The following is a 21,370-nucleotide window of genomic DNA, read 5'->3' as shown; positions in this document are numbered from 1 at the left end:
GAAGAGCCGTCTCGTAGTTCTAAATCACAAAGCTGAGACGTTCGCCCGATGCTGTGTCGGCCTGTATTTGCAAACGGGCACCAGGCACCAGGAACGGCGTACACAAAGGAATATAAGACTGCGATGAGATTGCCCCTGGTTAGCGATGTTCAATCCACATTAGGTATCCAATGTTCCATTGGGTGGATGCCAAAGTTCCAGGAAGGAAACTGGAGGTTCCTATGGTCTATCACTATCTCGAGGGAAAGACTCACCAAAGGAGGGGATAGAATGGATGACAGGAAGAAAGAGCGAATGGAAGAGAACGAATGTTGTCTTCAATATTGCTCAGCGGCGAACCCAGGACATGTACAGATTATACAGGAGCCAGAGAGGAAGGGAGACGGAAGGGAGGGAGAGCGACGAGCTCTGAATGGGGCGAGAAATGCTGACTGTGGCAGGAAGGTCGATCGAACCTGACAGCGATAGAAGATGCAAGGTGACAAAGAATTGGAACGATTATTATCACCCTTTCGTTTGCTGCAGGTGTGGGGGGGGGAGGGTTGCAAGTTGGTAGCCGGAGGGTTCAGAATTGAGGAGGCGTCGCGACGTTACTCTGCTCCGTGCATGCTCCAGGAATCTCCCAGTTTGCAGATCGTCCTCATGTGCCTTGTGGAGAGGCGATCCCCGAGAATGGCAATCAGAACGTTGGGGGACCCTAGATTGATTGGCGTAGGCAAGGGGGGATGTCTGAGGGAAGATTTTCGAAGTAACGGGATAAGAGAGGATAGTGGAATGCGACTCGCGCAAAAAAAAAAGAAGAGAATCCGGGATTCAGTGGACCGATGAAAGGGAATGTGGGCGAGAGACAAGGCACGGCATTAATGTAGTCCAGCTGTCACACAGGCGCCAGCATGACAGCCCAAGGGTGGTTTTTTTTTTCTGTGTGGCTGTTCTGGGTGAGGCGGTGATGGAGGGGAAAAAAAGAAGGGGAAAAAAAGAAAAAGAGGAGACGTTCAAATAAAAGGAAACACAATAAGACAGTCACACGAAAGAAAAGAAAAAGAAAAAGAAAAAGAGTCAATTGGATAGATAACAAGAAAGAAAATGATGATTTCTGAGGCAGATCAGCCGCGGTATGGGCGTGTAATACCATGACCCTGTGAACGGGTCGATCCTGGCTGGGACGTGAAGGTACTTAGCTTTGGGTTAGAGTTTGGCCGGGCTGCCAGGTACCTTTTCCGCCAGTTTTTCATGGCGTCGGTAACTGACCGTCACCGCGATCTAACTCCCGGCGCTTCTTTTTTAGCCCCGGCCCCATTCTCGTCTTTATTTTACCTGTCAACACGATGGTCGATTCATTCCATGCTATCATATCCATGATGGCCATGAGATTCATTGCCACTCGATGAATCTGTATTCTTCTACTCTCCCTGATTAGGAAACTACCCAGATCCTCTGCCATGGTCCAGTTCAATACATCAAGTCCATGGGACACCGGAGGGGCCACGCAATAAGGTGAACGAGCAAGCCTGAAGTCACCACAGTATCCAACGCCTCGGCCAAGAGTTCCTATCCACTCCGCTAGAGAACAGCCTGGCATCGGTTGACCATGGAAGACCCCACCGCATACTCCCGACTAGGGCCGGTGCCTGACGAGCAGACGCTTGGAGCTAGAAACAATCAGTAATAAGGGATTCACAGGAAGCTACTAATATGGTGCCAATGGAAGTGCTCGGTGCTTGGCTCATAGCGTGAAGCTTTTTCTGGAGTCCGATCGGGCCCACTACGACCCTCCCACTTGAGCCTTAAACCGCAAGGTACATCCCCTCCTGAGATCCGGTATTACTCCATTGGAATTATCTCGAACTCTCGATCCTCAGACTCATATTCATACTATTCCCTATAATCCTTGTTCCCCTCGCCTACGTCCGGTTAGATCCGAAGCGGAACGTTCTTGAGAGAAAAGAAGCCAAGGACCGCCACCTCTCTAACTGTGGATTACCTGCCATTCCAGGATTGGCAAGGCGTCTCTCGTTGGCTGACTTTCTCCGCCTGGTCAGGAACTCAACGGGGATTTGTTTCGCTCGTGTTTGGGCTTGTCTTTGGAAAAAGAAATGTAGAGTCATATAAGTGTTAATATTATTTCTTTTTGTTGCTGTTCTGTCTGTTCTGTTTTCGCATGGCCGTGCGCTGGAATTGTTATTGCCCAATCCCTTGATGCTCCTAGACCCTTGATGATCCTAAGAGAGTCGGAGACCTGCGAGTCGTGTAATAGTCTCCCATCCAAGTGCGCTTGGCCCTTAAATGACCGAGCGAAAATCAGTCACCAAGACAGACTTGCACCAGGGTACTCCGTAGACTTCCATAGACTCGGCCAGCCCCTTGCTTGGGCACATCGTCATACTGACCCTTGGATCAAGCGAAAGGGAAATTGTGGGATGCACCATCATTTTAGATGACGAGGTCCAGAGACTTTGTACGGTTCAGAAACCCATCGAAACCCAGTCTTAAGCAGAAAAAAAATCGTCATCTGGCAGGTTTCAATGGACATTCCCGTCGCTCTCCACGGGTGTCCGGTCATTGCGGTGTAATCCCTCCCGGGCGAGATTGGAAAAAGTCTGAGACATTGACTGGTCAAGGGAGAGTCATACAGCATGCAGACCGACAAGGATACTCGCCTTGATGTCCTTGCACAGGGGTTGCACAGGTAAAGTGTCAGGTCATTACTCGCAGAAATCTTCCCCAGATCTGACCTTTTGAGGGAGATTGCCTACCTTGCATCCGATTCCCGTAGACTTAGGCACCTTAAGTGGATCCGAGCGTGGTGACCGCTGCTTTGCCAGGCTCTGAGGGGTTCGCGGTGCTTCCAATCCCCGGGCACTGTGTTATTGCTTTTTTCTAAGGCCCTCATTTCTCCGAATTTGTGAGGTGTCGAATTGGTGTGTCGGTGACTCCTGACCGCATTATAAAAGATGCATTACAACAGATGCAGCCTCTGTTCATTCTGGGGACCATCCTCCATACGTTTGAGGCCATGTTGGTCGGTGCAGTCGACAAATTTTGATAGCGACGTGGTGCTGGTTGTGTTCTTGATCTCAAGCGTTATGTCTTGGCAGTGCGAGAGCTGAAGGATCGAGTTCATTTTGGAGGTCGAATTCGTACTGAATCTCTCACACCCAGATTGGGCTATCTAAAGTAGTTGACCGATTTTTGTTATCTGGGAGAATGTCCATGTACTTGTCTCTAGAAGTAGACGTCGCTGTCGATGGAGTATATATATCTACTTAGGCATATAGATCCTGGCATTGACCTCTGTATCAGGATAGGGACAGATAGCCAATGCATCATGAGCCACGGAGCAGAATATTTCTACTTACTCTATGGAACTCCATATATCCTTGTACGGATATCCCGCAAATAAGCACATGCCAAGTAAGCTTCAGGGCATGGAATACCTAGGTGAAGATCCAAACACACAGTACAACGATATACCCTGGTACCTACTTAGGGTAAATGACAAAAGAGTTGTCCTAGCACCACAGAGGAGCTACCTCATAACCAGAGGCCAAAAAAAAAAAAAAAAAAAAAAAAAAAAAAGCATACACCAGGTCAATCTGCGCTAGGAGCGACCATTTTCTTGTGGCACTGGAACCGCGTGCCCTTGTGCTGTGTATTCCCGAGGTGGCGGCCAAAATCGATGCGAAAAAGCATACATGCAGTTAGGCGATACATCCAACATGTGGCAAACAGTGGCTATGAAGGAACTTGCATACCAGTCGTAGGGCTATCCAATGTAGGTACTTTTCTTCCATTGTATATTTACTTGTTGATAGGGCATATTGGCACCGGATCCCGGATTTTTCTGAAGTCAAACTTTATCAGATATTAGCATACGGAGTGCACACCCCATGTATAATGGATACATCATATATTCAAACACTCGAAGTTCAGATATTTTGATCCCAGTCAAATAGTGTATAACGTTGGAACTATCTCGATCAGGTAGGATCTCTGACATCCCCTCTCAAACTGCAATGTCGCATGGTCTGTCTTGCTGTTGACTTGGTTATAACGTACAAACAAGGTAATCTCGGTATGCTGATGACGACCATCAAAATTGACACCGATAAAGGTAGCTAAGATATGATATGACGTAACCCAGCGATTTGAAACCAGAGATCTGCAAATAGCTGAATTCCTTGCTTCTGTTTCCCAACAACAATGGTTGGTGTTTACCTCAGGTGTTAACGTGCACTATGGCTTTGTTTATATAGGGAGTACTAGGTGCATGATATCTATATATGTAATCTCCGCCCCCAGACCGCTAAGACATTCAATTCCCGCTTACTCCGTACATGCAATTTCACCCGCAGATCGACCTCTGGAGAGGGCTAAACCCACATATATATATATAGGTACTATGTACTCCGTACATTCACCTACATATAGAAGTTAGGCTTCGGTTTATGGCACCGTAGATTCAAATTTAAGTGGCTGGCCAGGATCAGCCCCAGCAACAATAGATCATTCCGCCGCCTATTTCCTTGCGATTGCAGGAATTAACCTACATACTACTCCGTACTTGGCTTATGTCTTAGATGTACGGAGTACATCGGTTCACACCTCAGGGGAACCAAAATAAACCGGCATAGTTTGGTGGAGCCACCTGGGCGAGTGAGAGCGCGCCAACGGTCCCCCGAAGGCCCGTTCTCCAGGCACTTCGGGGCTGTGATTGGCCCAGAGTCATGGCCAAGAGGCCCCGGGCAACCCCCAAGGAACAACGCTAAGCTTGGAATGGGTTAGCTCAACACTAACAATAGCAAGCGTTCTAGGCTTGCAGTCCTTCTCCTCTTCCTCCCTTCGTCTCCTTTCTGTTTCCCTTCATTCTCCAAACCCTCTGTCCCCTCCATTCTTTCCCGCAGGTGCCAGCTTCACTCTTTTAGCGGCCTACCTTGCTGTCCATTCTTTCTTTAACCTCCGACCGATCACTCTCATTTTCGACATTTTGACGCCCTTTTCTTCACAACCCCGCCCGTGAGATTTGAACGACAATATACTCTCGCTACTTACTTATCCGGATCGAATCCGCGACACTCTCTGGAATCTAAAATCGCCGATCACATAAACACCGGGTGCATTCCGACCTACAATCGCCAACCTCGGTATCGAATACCCAACTATCGACAACCGCCAACCGCCAACTGCCGAGATGAATAATCTACTTCCCCGCCTTGTTGCTCGCGATGACAATGACAACGAAGGCCTGTCCAATGCAATGATTGACCTGTTGATATCCCTCCTGGTTCTTGTTCTGGTAGCCCTCGCCCTGGTCGGTGGTCTGCTGGTCCTCCGCCGCAAGCGTCAGACCCAGAAAGAAACCTTGCTCCCAGTTTATAATGGAGAATCCCCGTCCAACAGACGTCGCCTTACCATATCCACCAATAAAAAGGACTCCGTGCTTGTCTATGACGAGAAACGCGGTCTTATGGAGCACTCCGATAGCCCTCCACCTAGTCCCGTGCCTGAGATCCGCATCACATTCCCCGAGGAAGAAGATGCGAGTGGAAAACGTACCTCTGGCCGCATGGTCATTGTTCGAATTAGCGACGCCGGCAGCGTCGGCCTCGAACCTTGTCACGAGGAGCTTCCTCCTTACCAAACCACCGACACCGGTCGCTTCCAGTCCTTGGACATTGAGCGGATGGGTGGGCTGAAGGAGAAGGAGGAGCTCAAGACATACTATTAAAGGCGGTGCTCACCAACTCACCCAGTTGATTAAACGCGCATCCCGTCTGCATAGCGGCCCAATCTCGAACTTTCGACGATTTCTCAAAACATGACGAGCACCCTGGCGAATATCTCTTGCTATTCTACCTCTTACATACATACCCTTCTTCCCCCTGATTTGGCCTCCATGGCTTGCACATACGCGCTTCAGTCTTCATTCTGGACTCATCGAAGCACACAATCGGAAAACCTAGTTCCTATACAGGCTCATTGGTATCTCCGCACTGCTCAGATATCTCCGATTGATTCTCGAAGCTAGATCGTTCATAGCGAGGGCCTGCCGATTTTTCTGTATTCGTTTTCTGGCGTTTGATTTCCTTAAGCCTGGTTTCTCATGTCTCTTTCGGCCCTGCCACGTTCCTAGGGCCCGATGTACATGTGATGTTATTCCTGCTTTTGACCTTCTCTTCTTCACACCCCTTTATCGGGGTCCTATTTTATGTTTTATAGGGGCCCCTTTTTATTTTACTTCCCTTCTCATGTGCCTTTCTTCCTGGTACTCGGCAGCTGGATAATGTATGTACTTAGTCCTCCTATGTTTCGCCATTCAAAGGCAAATCTACCATTTATGTTTCTTCACGAATATCTGCTGTGCCCCTTAAATTGCTGTGTGTAGCGCTCCGAACGGAGTAGATTGGGCGTAGGTGTGTACCTGTGGCCGGCCAATGAGAAACGCCGAAGCCGAGTTCCCCAATCCGTAAGTTCCGCGACGTCAGAGAAATTCGCATCTATTTTTTTTTCCATTTAACAGCTTACCCCTGATTGGGCTTTGTATACACCGGCTGCTCCAACAATGTGCATGCTATAGCCTCGTGATTCATAGGGAAGCCGTTCGACAGAGCACAGAAAGGGGTACAGACCCCCCGCAACCTCCGCAGCCTCCGCCGCCCTCCGCAGCGCCTATACTTTTTCTCTCCTGACGTCGATGGGCCTCGTTTGAACCGGCTCAATCGGCTCAACAGCGCTTGCTGCCGGCTTCCCTGCCCCTGAAAATCACGCCACCGTATCGATTGTTCACGGAGCCTCCAGGACCCATTCGGTTTGCAGTAGACAGATTTGCGACCTGTCGCGCCAGCTGTCCTCCGACTCGGCCACGAGACCACACGATACCCCCGCAAAATGGTAGCCACATCATCGACAGGGGCTGTGGGGATTACTCCGAACCCCAATGGGCCCCAGAGCAGTCTTCCAGCTACTACCCCTCGCAGCTCCGCTCAGTCATCTGGCGGACAGTCCAAACAGAAGCAAACTGGTGTGTTGGATGCGAAAAAGGCGCTGGAGCTTGAAGATGAGTTCAAGACCAAGCATCTCGGGGTGATGGGTGTTTTGACATGGATATTGTGAGTGGTTGCTCAAGCCCAGCAGGACTTTGCGGTTTAAGACCCGTCAGATTTAACACGTTAGTGGGGAATTTTCAGCTGACAAGCGATCTATGGCAGCTTATTGCATGTCGCAGGTATATATTTATTTACAAAAGGATTTCTTCTCACGCGCATGGTTCTCGAGAACAAATCATCATGCGACATATTGCCTTTTGAGGACACTTTGGCCCTATCGCACACTACCGCCCTGGGAAGTAAACAGCAGAAGGGTTGCTGGCACGAAAAAACCTTTGATAAGGCCGTTGTTATAATCATTGACGCCCTCCGTTATGACTTTACTGTGCCATTTGCCTCGAAGGGAGAGAGCGACACAGTCCACCTCTTCCACAACAACATCCCGGTCCTCTACGAAACCGCCGTTCAAAACCCCGCCAACGCTTTTCTTCTACCATTCATTGCCGATCCCCCGACAACTACTCTGAATCGCCTGAAAGGTCTAACCACTGGAACCCTGCCTACCTTCCTCGACGCAGGCTCGAACTTCGCCGGAACCGCGATCGACGAGGATAACCTTGTCGCACAGCTGCACAGCGCCGGGAAGAACCTGGTTCACCTCGGCGATGATACATGGCAGGCGCTGTTCCCAGGTTACTTCGATGCCAATCTTACTCATGCATATGATTCATTCAACGTCTGGGACCTGCACACCGTCGACAATGGGGTCACGGAGCATCTCTTCCCGCTCCTCCGACCGGAGAACAGCAAGAAATGGGATGTCATCTTCGGCCACTATCTCGGCGTAGACCATGCGGGCCATCGTTATGGTCCTAACCATGCTGCGATGGCATCTAAACTTCAAGAAATGGACCGCATCATTCGCGATATCATTGCCGCTCTCGATGATAAGACCCTCCTGGTCGTCATGGGCGACCACGGGATGGACGTCAAGGGTGATCACGGCGGTGAGTCAGACGACGAGGTTGAGGCTGCATTGTGGATGTACTCCAAGCGTGGCATCTTCGGACGCACAAGCAAAGATACACTCCTCCCGCCTCAGTTCGCGCGCGAAAGATTCGTGCCTCAGATCGACCTTGTGCCAACGCTGTCTCTACTCCTTGGAATGCCCATTCCATTCAATAACCTCGGCTCCCCTATTGAAGAGGCTTTCTCTGGCCCACGTGGCAACAACTGGGCAAACTTGGCCACCGTCAACCGTCTGACTGCGGCGCAGGTTAAGAGATATCAGCATCAATATGCGCTTGCTCGAGGCGATGGTGATGACGAACAGTCGGCTCTACTTTGGGCCGCTGCAGATGAGGAGTGGAAGGCTGCTTCTAAGGCCTTCTCTTCTAAGTCGACCGCTGCTCATGCCAGTAATGAGCTCTACCGCAAGTATCAGCGTCACACTCTTGATGTCTGCCGTGGATTATGGGCTCGCTTTGATGTGTCCAGCATGATTCAAGGTGTTGTGATCCTTTTTGCTGGTATTGTCGTGTTGATCATCTATGCCCGAGGCTTGAAGACGGATCGGACTCAGCTCACATCTCGTCTGCTTCAATTTGCGGGCACCGGAGCTGCCATTGGTTTTGTGGCCGGCTCTGCACTGGGCTTGACCGGTTTGACTGAGACAGGTGTCTTCGATGGGGCTGTACTTTTGGCTGCTGCTGGAAGCATCATCGGAGCCATGCCGGCAATCGTGAAGAAGCCTGCAGGCCTTACTCTGCCTCTTCCAAATGGTATGTGGGGCTGGCTTGCCTTTTTCTTCACCGTTTCCCAGTCTATTGGATTTGCCTCAAACTCGTACACCATTTGGGAAGATGAGATTCTTCTGTTCTTCCTTACTACATTTGGTGTGTGCGCGGGTGTCTCGTCCATGAGACAGAAGCAGACTACGGACCGCATCTTGGGCGTGTATCACTCTGTTCTCTTTGTGATTCTTGGCCGAGTCGCGTCTTTCTCTCGTCTCTGCCGGGAGGAACAGATGCCCTTCTGCCGCTCTACGTACTACTCTTCTGCGGCTTCTTCCATCTCCGCTCCCTGGCAGCTTGCCATTCCTTTCCTGGTCACGGTGTTCCTGCCCAGCGTCGTGCGTTCCTTCTACGTTGGCTCCAAGTCTTACGAAGGCGCTTCATCGCTATGGATCGGGATTGCTTTCCGCTTCGGTCTCTTTATCTCTTCCGTATTCTGGGTGCTTGAGAGCGCCGATGATGGCGAGTGGCTACCTGTCAGTAAGGAAACACTCAAGACGGTCCGCGTCTTCTTAGCGCAGCTTGTTCTTGCTCTCGCGTTCGTCGCAGGCACTGCAGCATATATCTACTCCAAGCCTTGCGTCAGCATCAGCGTGAGCAAACCTACCGAAGACCCCAACAGCCCGCCAGCCCCCATCATCGCTGGCCAGCAACAAGGTCCTAGAACAACAGTCACTATTCTCGGCTTCGGCAACGTCTACGGAACCCGCTTCTGCTTCCTGGTCATCAACTTCGCCCTCGCCATTATTCTCATGCAGAAGCCAATGGGCCAAGGCACTATCGCGCTCCTCCTTTGGCAGATCCTCTCCCTGCTTGAAATTCTCGACACAAACAGCCTGACAATGTCAAACTCCTGTATCGGCCCTGTTATGCTCGGCGTCTTGGGTTCCTTCTATTACTTCAAGACTGGCCATCAGGCCACCCTCTCCAGCATCCAGTGGGAAACAGTCTTCATCCCCCTCTCAAGTATCCAATATCCCTGGAGCCCGATTTTCATCATCCTCAATACTTTCGGCGCCCAGATTCTGGCCGCCATCGCCGTCCCCCTCACCGTCCTCTGGAAACGGCCTCTGCAGACCCACGACCGTGTCCCTGCTTCGAACCCGAACAAGAACCCTGCCACCCGTATCCTCTCAGATGTGGTCCAGGCTGTTGGAACACATATCCTCTACCTGGCGACTATCAACCTCGCCACGACTATGTGGGCTGGCCATCTCCGCCGCCATCTGATGCTCTACCGTATCTTCAACCCTCGTTTCATGATGGGCTCAGTGGTACTACTGGTCGTCGACGTTGTTCTGATGGTGTTTGCTGTCGGTGGTGTGCGCTGGAGTACTCTCAGTGTCGGTGAGGTCTTCGGATGGTGAGCTCGTTTCCAAGGAAACAACATCTAAAATAATCATCTATTCACCTCGAGACACCGGATGATCTAACCGGCACGCTTAGAGATGTGCATTTACATCCGCAGATCTTCCCTCATCCATCATAATTCCTTCCATTCTCCTTGCTACCACTTTGTACACATTCAAACCCCAACCCATTCCTCCCCATCACCCTATTTTTTGCATCGCATTGTGCTGACACCTGTACATGCGCCTGTCTGTATCACATCCTTTCTCCTCCTTTCTCTTCTCTTTTTGGTTCGACTATATGTGTCGGTAGCTAGACTCTTTATAATCCTGATGGTCTATCCATCTACCAAATAAACAAGCCTTAACCACATTAATATAGACCACTTGTAGAGATCTGTAGTCCACTAGAATCGAAAGATCGATTAGAGTTCTACTACCCTGATGTAGGGTTAAGTATTCACATGAACAGAGCTCGTTATTTATCTCATTGATGACTTACTTGGTGCGCATTGCTTTTCATCCCCCAGCACTGTATAATTCCCAGCACTTTATAATTCCCCAGCACTTTATAATTTTCGAGATCAAGTATCTATTGTATGTTAGACCTATATAAAAGGTACAAAATATCTCGAAAGCCATAACATCCATTTTCTCAACGAACTAGCAACTAAAAATATCAATTATAGATTATGAAAGTGAGTTTAAATTAATTTATATGAAAGGTTAATTCTTAAATAATTAAGGCGTGTAAGGCGAAGTTTAAAACACTCTATAATTAGGTATAGACTATGTGTACTCCGTACTCCGTACAAAGCTGTAAGAGACTCAAAGTTGAACTTCCCTTCTGATGTAGAATATTTCTTATTCAGAGCCCAAGTCAAATTAAGTCGTGTATTATCATATAAATAGATCTAAAATTTCTTTAGCTTAATATGGTGTTTGGAAACATTATATTATGTACCTTTTGTATGGTCATAGCATACAAAAGATACCTGGTCTCAAAAATTATAAAGTGCTGGGGAGTTACAAAGTGCTGGGGAATTATAAAGTGCTGGGGCGCAACCACAGGCACGATTATTGCTCAAGCCAGTCTGACGCGAGACACTGTCAACACTTGCGACATGTACTACGAATATAGAAATAAAAAAAAAATAATGTTCATATAGAAAGCATGAATTACACTATATATCTCTCTATAACAAATCTTCTCTCAACAAAACTCTACATTTCTCACCATAGTAAGAACAGCTTCTCCAACCACCCATTCTCAATTAAGATTGAAACCAAATTGCCGGTTTCAACGAACCTCCTGACCAGTAGTATCACTACTAAAACCCAACTCCGTCTTCTCAGGCGTCGAAGGACCATCAGCACTCAACCCAAGCTCCCTGGATTGCTGTGTAATCTGCTCGAAAGTGAGTTTCGGCATTTCATTCGCAACCTTGTAGGCCCATTTTCCTTCGATGTGGGCCTTGGCGTAGATGATATCGATTTCTTCCAGTTCACGACCTGCAGTCTCGACGTAGAAGAACCATGCAAGGGGGACGCCGAGCATGTTGAAGATTGCGAAGAAGAGGTATACGCCCCAGGGACTTGTGGATGCGAAGATTGGGGTGAACATGACGACGGCGAAGTTGCAGATCCAGTTTGTGCAGGTTGAGGCGGCGGCGCCGGCTGTGCGGGTGCTGGCGGGGTTGATTTCCGGGGGGTAGATCCAGGGGAGAGGGAGGAGGGTGAAGGCGAAGAAGACGATGAAGAGGAAGATGCCGACGATGGCACCCTTGGAGTTCTCTTCGGTGGGTTTGATGAGACAGGCGAATGTGATGAGGAAACTGAGTCCTTGGCCGAGGAATCCAATGATGTATAACTTGCGACGACCGACTCTTTCAATCATGAAGAAGGATGGGATGGTGGCGATGGCGTAGACGGTAGCGAAGACACCACCCATAATTAGAGCTAGGCGGTGCTCGAGGCCGAGGTTATCTTCGAAAAGCAGGGTCGAGTAATAGATAGCGGCGTTGCAGCCGGTGAATTGCTGGAAGAATTGACCGGAGCAACCAATAAGGGCACGTTGGAATTCCTGGGTCTTGCCGCCCCGGAAGATCGTCTTCCAGTTTGCCTGGGAGAGTTTGGCGGCCTCTACATCGGCTTTGAGGAAGTTGAAGTCGGTGAGGACAACGTCGGAGTCGGGTGCAGCGTTCTTCAACTTAGCAAGGACTTGCAAGGCCTCATCATCATAGCCTCTCATCACAAACCAGCGCGGGGAGTCCGGAAGCATGAGAACACCGGCGGCAACGAGCAGAGCGAATAAGACCTGCAGCGCCACGGGGAATCGCCATTGAACCTCTTCGGGGACATAAGAAAGACCGAAGACCACCCAGTATGCGACAAAAGTACCAACAGCGATAACCGCACCCTCGAAGCACACGAGGAATCCACGGTTATGAGCGCTGGAGCATTCGGATTGCCAGACAGGAATCGTGGCAGTGTTCATACCATTTCCTATGCCCGAAATAACACGACCGACGACAAATTGACCAAGACCCCAGCTTGGGCCAACGGAAGCGGCCGAAATCACGGCACCGATAACCAGGATTAGGGCACCGGCGAAGATCAGTCGTGTACGACCGAGCCTCTCGCCATAAAACATGGAGAAGAGCGCGCCAAAGAAGCAGCCAATTTCGTAGCAGGCTGTAACAGCACCGCGGAGGACGTTGATATGTCGGACTTCCGACTCTGGGGCATCTTTGGCCAAGGCGAGGGTGCCGAATGTTTTTGTGAACTCGTCTCCGCCGATGAGGCCAGACATCATACCCTGATTGTAACCGAAGAGGGCGAAACCCATGACGGCCGTGCAGGTGATAGACACCTGCAGGGTCCGTCCCGTCACGCCACTCGTCGTTGTCCACATATTGACGGTATGAAGACAAAGAGAATTAGGGAAGCACCACGGCTAGGAAAGAGAAGTGGGAAATCAATTCCAGAATGGAGTAATCTGCATCTATTTATCCAAATACAGCCCCTGGGCCCCCTCCCAACAATGACGTAAAGCGCATATATTAGCCTACCCCCGATGGGAGTTTCTTATTCGGCCGTTTGGGGCGTAACAGGGCCGAATAAGAAATCCTGCGTTCCTACTTGGTAATAGTGACCTTGGCAGATCTGGGCGGACTTGGCATTTGGGAACCATGGCTAATGCGGGTGAAGCATGGGGACATCTTCCCCATGGGCTCTCAGGGCGCTTGGCGTATGCATGCGGAGTATACATTGGCCCACGCGAGCCTGCATGGCTCTGCAATCGCTCAGCACACCAAGACAAAACAGCCTCAACGGTGAGACTGGATGAGATCGCGGCATGACCTTCCCCAGAGATATGGGGCGTTGGCCCCATAGTCTTAGCTTGCATCGGCGAAATGGCAAAGAAGAGGTGGCCAAGAAAAGCATGTGGACGTGCCAATGTGGGTATGGTCCTTGGCCAAGCAGGCACGAGCGGGCTTAGTTTAAGCCACCAAAATCAAATTTATGGAACCCTGATGCTGAGAGAGGAAGGTTTGCCAGTTATGACCATGTTGTGGGAAATTGGGCTGCATGCGAGAGTGGTCAAAGGTGTTGGTTTTGATATTGGGCGTATTACCAACGATGTTCATTGGCCCCATCTGGCGGTGACGCGTGTTTAAATACAGCCGCACGCCACGTAGATCCTACCTCCATGGAGAGAGATTTCTCACTCCGTACAACGGGTTGGATGATATAGGCTGGGATTAACTTCGAGTGGAACGATGTTTCAAAAGTTAGGTAAAACGCAACTGGAGATTGAATGTGGAGAAGCGCGATTTCTCCAAGCGTCCGACAATTTTCCTGGAAGGTGAAGCGGATGGCTCATGGCTTATTTTTCGGGAGCTCGAGTGCACGTTTTTCCCGCGCTGCCAAGGCCGCCCCCGTCTGCACAGTTTTCATCGCGCCCGTCAGAGGCGTCGCTTGGCCTCAGCTTGGCCCCAATGCCCCGTCGGTACCGTCTTCCTACCCGGTGCGTCACTTTCGGATTGCAACGTTGGGGATTGATGTGGTACTTTGGGAAGGTTTCGGCCTGGGCAGATTGGGGGCGACTGACGCGTTCGACACGGAAAAATACAACCGTCTTTCAAAGAGGCAAGATATCCGGGAGGGCCCCCACGTTCGGCTATCTGAAGGGTTTCCCCATGGTTCGGGCGAAGGCGAAGAGGGATTGTTTTTGTCGCGAGCCGCTATAAACGGTCGGATATTGGACGCATGACATCCCTGAGCGCCATGTACTCCGTACTCATACCGGGAATGGTGGGCCGATCACTACTCTGCATCTCATGCTTCCAAGGTGACCCGGGGGCCACGGGGCCCCGGGTTGTTAAGATGACTAAGATTGGCGTCAAACCTGCCAGAACTGGATAGGCTTAAGCTGGGATCTAACGCAGTGGCTTTGACAACTGATTAGATGTTGATGAGCGAGGTGGCGTAGGGGCGTTGGAATATCAGTGTTGATAGCAGCATGTGAAAGTTCATGGATTCCTTGCTCTTTACTTGCGGCTATTTCCAACGTGATCATCGGATAAATAAAACATTTTAGCCGGTGGGGGCGACTCCTACGATATATATATGACCGACGTGAATTGTACTCCAGGGTAAAGCAACGGTTGCAGGCACTGGTATAGGTATGTTAATAGCATATAAGAAGTGAACGGTTTTATTTGATATTCGGCTACAGTATGGAAGTTATAGCGAAAAAGATGTGAGGTTCATTCTGCAATTATACCTAAAGATCTCTTTGACAGCTAGATATCAGCTGTGATTTATGCTTCCTGATGCCAGTCTGATTTGCCCCAACTCCTCCCTTATAGACTTGGGGACTCGATTGCAGTAGTTCCATTTGCAACATTTGCAACATGGTGCGCTATGCGCTAGGTAGCACACCGCAAATGTAGTTCAGATTGAAATATCATCTCGCTGGCGCTTAGCTGGGCTTGATGAGGTGTACGGAGAATATAGTATCAAACTGCATGTCAGGTGCAGGCTTGGCACCGGCGCCCAGCGAGATTTGGGGATTCCTGCCGAAATAGGCGTAGCGTCGATAGCCCAGAAGGAGGAGAAGCAGGGGCAATTCTCAACAGTATGAAAGGGGGATGAGATACTAGGGAAGTTTGGTAATTCTCCGGTTTAATAGTGGCCTGCTTGGGTTAGCAACCGTCAGAGAACACGATTTGACGAGTCTATATGTATCGATATATGATAGATATGGGGTATATTAATGACCCAATTCGGACTATATAACAATAGATATGCTAAGCTGGGAATTGCTCCCATAGAGGTTGCAAAACATATCCACACACCGACTTCCGAAAAACTGGATCTTTCCAATCAAAGCCTGCAGGAGCCGTTGGACTCGTAGAAAAGTTACATTCAACGCATCTCTTCACTGCATCATAGTAGAAGCGCATTATATCGTCTTCACTCGTGGTCACCCACTGACATGCAACGTCATACCGAGATCCCAGGCTGTTATATATAGGCATTTGAGCCTCGGCAGCAAACGAGGCCAATGTTTGTTCGTGCCAGAGTTCTAGCAGAAGTATTCCCAGCTCCAGCATCGTTCGCCTGACGTTATATTGTTGCTCCATACTGGTCTGGGCAATGAATTTCTGTTTGATGAAAGGACGGACGGTCCGAGGGTCTTCGGAAATAAGGTAAACCGCTCCGCTGGTCAGCGGAATGGAAAGCCATGGGGTGAAGTTCAGTTGCAAAACGGATGACACAGCACTCAAGGCTAGAGACATTCGTTGCTTCAGAGGTAGTCTTTTGGGTTGGAGCAGTTGTTCAAGTGAAGTCAGGTTCGAGAAATCTGGGTTCGGATATCGAGTAGGATCGTTTCTTGGAGAAGTACAGTTAGGGTCGTGGCATAAATGGCCCCCGCTGGAAAGATATAATTCCAAGAGCCTCAAATTGGAGAGCTGTTGGCATAGATCTGAGATCATATTGAGCCTTGGGGGCGACATCTGAGGGACCTCTAGAAGCTCAAAGGCGACGGTCGCTCTCCCACCTCTTGATTGGGTATTGTCACATTCATGGCTGAAAAGAAGTCGGTAAACTTTCGAATCAAAAAGGCCTCATAAAACCGAACTCAAAAATGACGAGTGTTCTTACCTGTCCTCACAGTACGTGGGTTCATCTTGCATAATTTCAACCTCGGCTTTGTGACAACTACCCGGCATAGCTGACCCAAAAGCCACTGTAAACACAAGTGGAGCCTTTTTCAAAGCTCTGGGATTATCCATTAACTCTGTTCTAGGTTGAAGAAACAGTTGTGCTTCGTGTTCAGAATGGCAATGGCCGACGTATCCCATGGCGATTGCAGAGTAAAGACGACGCGCATGCTCGGCAACCCCCTCGAAATAGGATGTTATTTTTGTAACTGCCCTGGAAATCGAAGGTGGAGATATCTCCGACTGCCCCCTCTGATAGTCCCGAATTCTTTGAAGATTCGTCGTTGCGTTATCAAGCCCCGCAATTTGACGCTCCATATCTTCCCTGGCAAGAGCGAACTTGATCCTTCTGGTGAATTCGTACGTCCCATCTTTTGGGGGATTTGCCTGAAGAAGCGAGGAAAGAGCGGACTAAGCGAGAAAGATAAATATTCTGTATTAGTATTCGCGAAGGGATCCCAAACCACAGACCCATCCAATGGCACATACCTGGTTTGAAGCCAAGCCATTGATCTCCTGGGCCAATTTCATTAATATGTACTCGCAACGGGATAGAGCTGCAATATAAGGAGTGAATCCCTCTTTGAGACAATGCTGAACTTCAAGCGCGAGCTCCGTGTCGAGGAACAATCGAGAACTTGGATTGCTGAGCAGGTCTTCGATCTCGCCGTCATTACAATGAATGAGTCGCAGGGTTAATGTGAGGTCTCTCTTGACGAAGTAGTGCTGCTCTTGTAGGCGCTGGATCAAGTCATTCACCAGCGCTTCCTTGTGACGGGCGTACTTCAGTCGCTTACTGGTGGTCTTGTACTTCTCGATGGCCGAGATAATCAAAGGAATAGCGCCCAGAACAACACCTACAACCTCCAAGCCGCTCATAGCGAGAGTTGAGGAGTGAGGAGATAGGACATGGGAGATAACATCTGAAGTCGGCTGTTGTGTATTGTTTACGAAGTACCCCGACCCCCGCCTTAGGCGAACGTGACTTGCCGACTAACCTCAAATCTACCCCTCGCACTTGAAGCAGACACTGGATTGACTCGACAATTGTTGTTCGTGATACGAGCTGTATTTCCCTGTTTCGGAAATGGCAAGACCCAACGAGCGTCTGGCCGATGTGGGCAAAAACATCTACAACCAGTTTGCTCTTCTCGAGAACCTCGCATATTCTACCGAATCAACGAAGATATCGGTCATGAATGAACATTATCGCTTTCGCATGTTTGGCCATAGTCTCGGTCTATGTCATCGCGGACACAGCTCTCTTGACTACCGCTTGCGTGATGCAGATGATTTATGTGAATACACACTAGGGGTGTTGCACTATCTCGTCCAGAATCTCTCCAAATGTACGCATTCTGATTTTGCTGGACCAGAATTGTCACCCATCTGACACTATTCAAGTTCCGGACGCGATAGAAGGAGAAACGAACATAAGAGCCAGCAATGCATCAGAAACCCCTCCTTGGGCTGACGAGGATGGCTCATCGAGTGAAGATTCCGAGGATTTATCTTCATATCTAACGGAGCCTTTTTCTGAAGTTCTTCTCAATATCATTAGCTCCACTATTGATAGATTGTTTCGAATTGCCCGCAGAATTCGAGACCCAGCTATGAGAATCGAGCCTTCAAGAGCCATTGAATATACAGAGAAAGATCCAGAAACGGGGATAGATATCATTGAACAGTTCAGAATCTTGGATTTGGCTCGCATCTCAGATCTTCTTCGCTCATATCGACCGCCAGCCTCGGAGAACTGGACAAATCACTATTTGGTCAAGCGCTTGGCAAAGGCCAATACCCATCGCCGGCAACGCTTTGGATATAACAGACATCGCAGAGATCAATATATTGCCGAGTCAAACCGGGAGCTTGGCGAAGGGCATGCTACAGCCTCACAACCTTCCACTGCTACCTGCCTCAATGTCAAAGATGTCGACTTCAGGGAAAGTGCTTCGACAATATATACATCGTCATCAATGATATCGACTGGCACAGGTATGGATCATCAGGTAATTATTCCAGAACCGCCTACCATAAATCCTGGGGCCAAGGAATTTGAGTGCCCTTATTGTTTCACTCTCCTGTCATCAAAAACACACCAAAGAAAGAACTGGGAGTAAGTAGGACGCATATATATAAATGGCATGGCCTAACAGGAACTCTAGGATGCACATCTACCGGGACTTAAGCCCATATGTCTGTACATTTGAGCACTGTCAAAATGCGGATCAGCAGTATGACAGTCTACATGACTGGATTGAACATGAGGTGGCAAGCCATTCCAATGCAGATGAAAGAACAACATACATTCGAGCATACAATGATACATTGAGCAAAGCGCCAGCCAAAGCTACGGGGAGAATCTGTCCATTTTGCTGCATTGGAAGTGCGTCTCCCACTCACATTGCATGGCATCTACGACGCGTTGCAAGCTTTGCTCTCCCAAGATTAGCGGAATCTGAGTCTCGCGATGAGAGTGATAGTCGGAATTCTGCCGCTGCTGATTTTGACTCTGATGATACTTATTCTGATGGCTCCATAGAGCTATTAGAGGAAGACACCCCTCTAAGAAGGTATTCTAGCAAGACCTCACAGGACTCCGAAGAAGAAAGATACAGGGAGGATTATTCTTCATCTAGCGAGGGCTCGAATCAACCAGATTTACACAAACACAGAGACATGGCCAATGAACAAAGCAAGAAGACTTCCGGGAGCCCAGACAGCAATCAAGCTGTTCATGGGGCCTCACAGACGAGCGGGCGCTCACATCGCGCTAATTCGGGCTTGTCATCACCACGATCTAACTCGCCGCAACCGAGCATCATTCAACGTCGTTTTTCCAATTCCGATGCCGAAGAGGACAACATGACGCTTAAATTGAATGGATTGAGCATTGGATTTACTTCAGAGGCAGTCGAGGGGGAGAGTATTGGAATTGGTCCCGGCGGCGGCGTTCGCCTCAACATCACCAGCGGAAAAAGGCCACGTCCCAATTCGCGCGAGCCACGTGTCTCACGCGAGAATTCTCCCTTTAGCCGTGATAATGAACAGGTTATAGGCCATGATATGCCGGAGGGCAGCGATATCCAATTGGGTATGGGGAGATTGCAAAAGGAAATTGACCCGGCTCGCGAGCAGTTTGAACGTGGGCGGAAAGAATTTGTCGAGGATCGACCTGATTCACGTATCTCGTGGGGAAATAGGGAGGAGGCGGAGCTTGATGAAGAGAAGATTGCTGCGGGACTGCACAAATTGCAGCATTTTGAGCGTAAGGATCAGTCTGAGGAAGAGCAGCGTAACGCCGAGGAGCGGTATCAACGCAAGAAGCTTGCAGATAAAAGAGCTGCTGCTGAAGAAGAGGAAAAAAGAGCTGGGCATAATCCTCGGGAGGAGAGACTGGAGGACACCACACGCAAGCATGATGAAGAGAGCCAGAGAGCGAAGTTCATGCGAGAGGAGAAGTGGAAAGAACTTGCCCGAATTCAAGAGGAAGAGGAGGAGCGAGAGAAGCTTATCCAGGAGATTCGGGATGAAGATATGCGGAAGGCAAGGGAGGCCGAGGAGAAAAGGAGGAAGGAAATGGCTATGAGGGCTGCTGCTGTTGAGGAGTGGAAGCAAGAGCAAGAGCGAATGAAGCAGAGAATGACAGAAGAAGCGATGCGGAAGGCAACGGAGTTCCGCGTACGTCTCCGCAGCATTGGTTATACAGAGGAAGAGATTGATGCTATCATCAACAAAGAAACTGAGGAAAGAACGAGGGAAGAGAAGAAGCAAGCGAAGCACACCCAGGAGACTCTAGACGAGGCTATGCAGAAGGCGTGGGAAATAGGGAAGAAGGAGCAGACCGCCACGGAAGCTGCTTCTGCTGAGAATGGCCAGACATCACCGGAACGAAACACCCTTGGACTGCCACACGGAGGAGATTCCATTCAGAATGTGTGGTGGTGCTGTTGTCAATGCAATTCCCTCGCAAACCCAAAGCTTGCAGAGAAACAATGCCCCATATGCGCCCACCATCATTGTTCGGCCTGTAAAAGCGAGCTTGTACCCCCTTAGAATCAGGAACTATAGATCAAGCGATATGACCGGAAATACTTGCGTGAGCAAATTATTTCTGTGTTGAAGGCAAACAGAAGTCATCTTCAAATGTTATGGGTTTTGGGTCCGTGCTATACTTAAAGTACTGCTCTAAGAATTAGAAAGTCATAGAGCTTCTACTTTGGAATGCGAATGTAGTAACCGAGGAGAGGGTAAGAAAAAGAAAGGCCGAAGGTGTTCGCCTAAACCTTATATAGGTACATAGATACGGTTTTTCCTTTAACTGTTACCTTCTGATCTCGATATTTACATATATACCAAGCATAATAATGAACACCTAGTGTCTACGTGAAATCCCAGTCGAAGTGTTAATTCTTATTCCCCTCGGCTAGATACTAGGTGCCTTCTACCCTATTTATATGCCATTGGAGATACCACTCTATCGTTCGCATTATACACGCCTGCGTAGATACTTATGTATCAAGCTCAGAGGCATCAGGAGTAATCCCCGCAAAATCGTGTCTATTATAAAGAAGATTAGGGACTCCAGATTCAAGGAGACTTTGTTATGCAGGTAATTTTGACACATTTCTTTGTTTTAATCGAACATTGGATATGACGATTGCTCTCACCAAGTCAATTTTTGTTCTTCACCTTGAAGAGAAGAGGTGAGTGGGCTCGTAGGGGATCGATCATGATGATTTCTTCAGACGGATCGGAAATTAAGACTAACTCAAAGAGGCCTTTGTCGATGTCTCTGGCACCAGTTAAAATGTATAAGATATTGGACTATATATCATATCGAAAGATAAGAACTATCTATATGTATCTATGAACCCAGCGGCGTGAACAGTGACCTTCCTAGAGCCATTATGTAGATATAATAGATCGTTTTATATCTGAAGGAT

At 49.1% G+C, this 21,370-nt stretch overlaps 5 protein-coding genes across 5 annotated transcripts; 3 read left to right on the top strand and 2 right to left on the bottom strand.

Annotated features, from left to right (window-relative positions):
* Nucleotides 1–5,191: 5,191 nt before the first annotated feature.
* On the top strand, nucleotides 5,192–5,728 carry N7457_006643 (uncharacterized protein; the record flags this gene model as incomplete). Its single annotated transcript, XM_057177687.1, has 1 exon — nucleotides 5,192–5,728. One exon carries the CDS (start codon nucleotides 5,192–5,194, stop codon nucleotides 5,726–5,728), a length of 537 nt encoding a protein of 178 aa, XP_057029431.1.
* A 1,160-nt stretch (nucleotides 5,729–6,888) lies between these two features.
* On the top strand, nucleotides 6,889–10,206 carry N7457_006642 (mannose-ethanolamine phosphotransferase GPI13; the record flags this gene model as incomplete). The annotated part of the gene is made up of 2 exons (XM_057177686.1): nucleotides 6,889–7,109; nucleotides 7,209–10,206. 2 exons carry the CDS (start codon nucleotides 6,889–6,891, stop codon nucleotides 10,204–10,206), a joined length of 3,219 nt encoding a protein of 1,072 aa, XP_057029430.1.
* Nucleotides 10,207–11,488: 1,282 nt separating this feature from the next.
* On the bottom strand, nucleotides 11,489–13,102 carry mfsA (glucose-inactivated glycerol proton symporter STL1; the record flags this gene model as incomplete). Its single annotated transcript, XM_057177685.1, has 1 exon — nucleotides 11,489–13,102. The coding sequence occupies one exon, from the start codon at nucleotides 13,100–13,102 to the stop codon at nucleotides 11,489–11,491; it is 1,614 nt and encodes a 537-aa protein (XP_057029429.1).
* A 2,519-nt stretch (nucleotides 13,103–15,621) lies between these two features.
* N7457_006640 (uncharacterized protein) lies at nucleotides 15,622–17,300 on the bottom strand (the record flags this gene model as incomplete). The annotated part of the gene is made up of 4 exons (XM_057177684.1): nucleotides 15,622–15,637; nucleotides 15,706–16,014; nucleotides 16,363–16,832; nucleotides 16,911–17,300. The coding sequence occupies 4 exons, from the start codon at nucleotides 17,298–17,300 to the stop codon at nucleotides 15,622–15,624; spliced, it is 1,185 nt and encodes a 394-aa protein (XP_057029428.1).
* Nucleotides 17,301–18,590: 1,290 nt separating this feature from the next.
* N7457_006639 (uncharacterized protein) lies at nucleotides 18,591–20,480 on the top strand (the record flags this gene model as incomplete). The annotated part of the gene is made up of 1 exon (XM_057177683.1): nucleotides 18,591–20,480. The coding sequence occupies one exon, from the start codon at nucleotides 18,591–18,593 to the stop codon at nucleotides 20,478–20,480; it is 1,890 nt and encodes a 629-aa protein (XP_057029427.1).
* Between the last annotated feature and the right edge of the window lie 890 nt (nucleotides 20,481–21,370).

This window comes from Penicillium paradoxum (assembly GCF_028828445.1).
Source record: "Penicillium paradoxum strain IBT 22861 chromosome Unknown utg000006l_segment0_segment0, whole genome shotgun sequence".
In the NCBI taxonomy this organism is placed as follows: domain Eukaryota; kingdom Fungi; phylum Ascomycota; class Eurotiomycetes; order Eurotiales; family Aspergillaceae; genus Penicillium; species Penicillium paradoxum.
The sequence above is the reverse complement of the archived record's forward strand: the minus strand, read 5'-3'. Positions and strand labels throughout refer to the sequence as shown.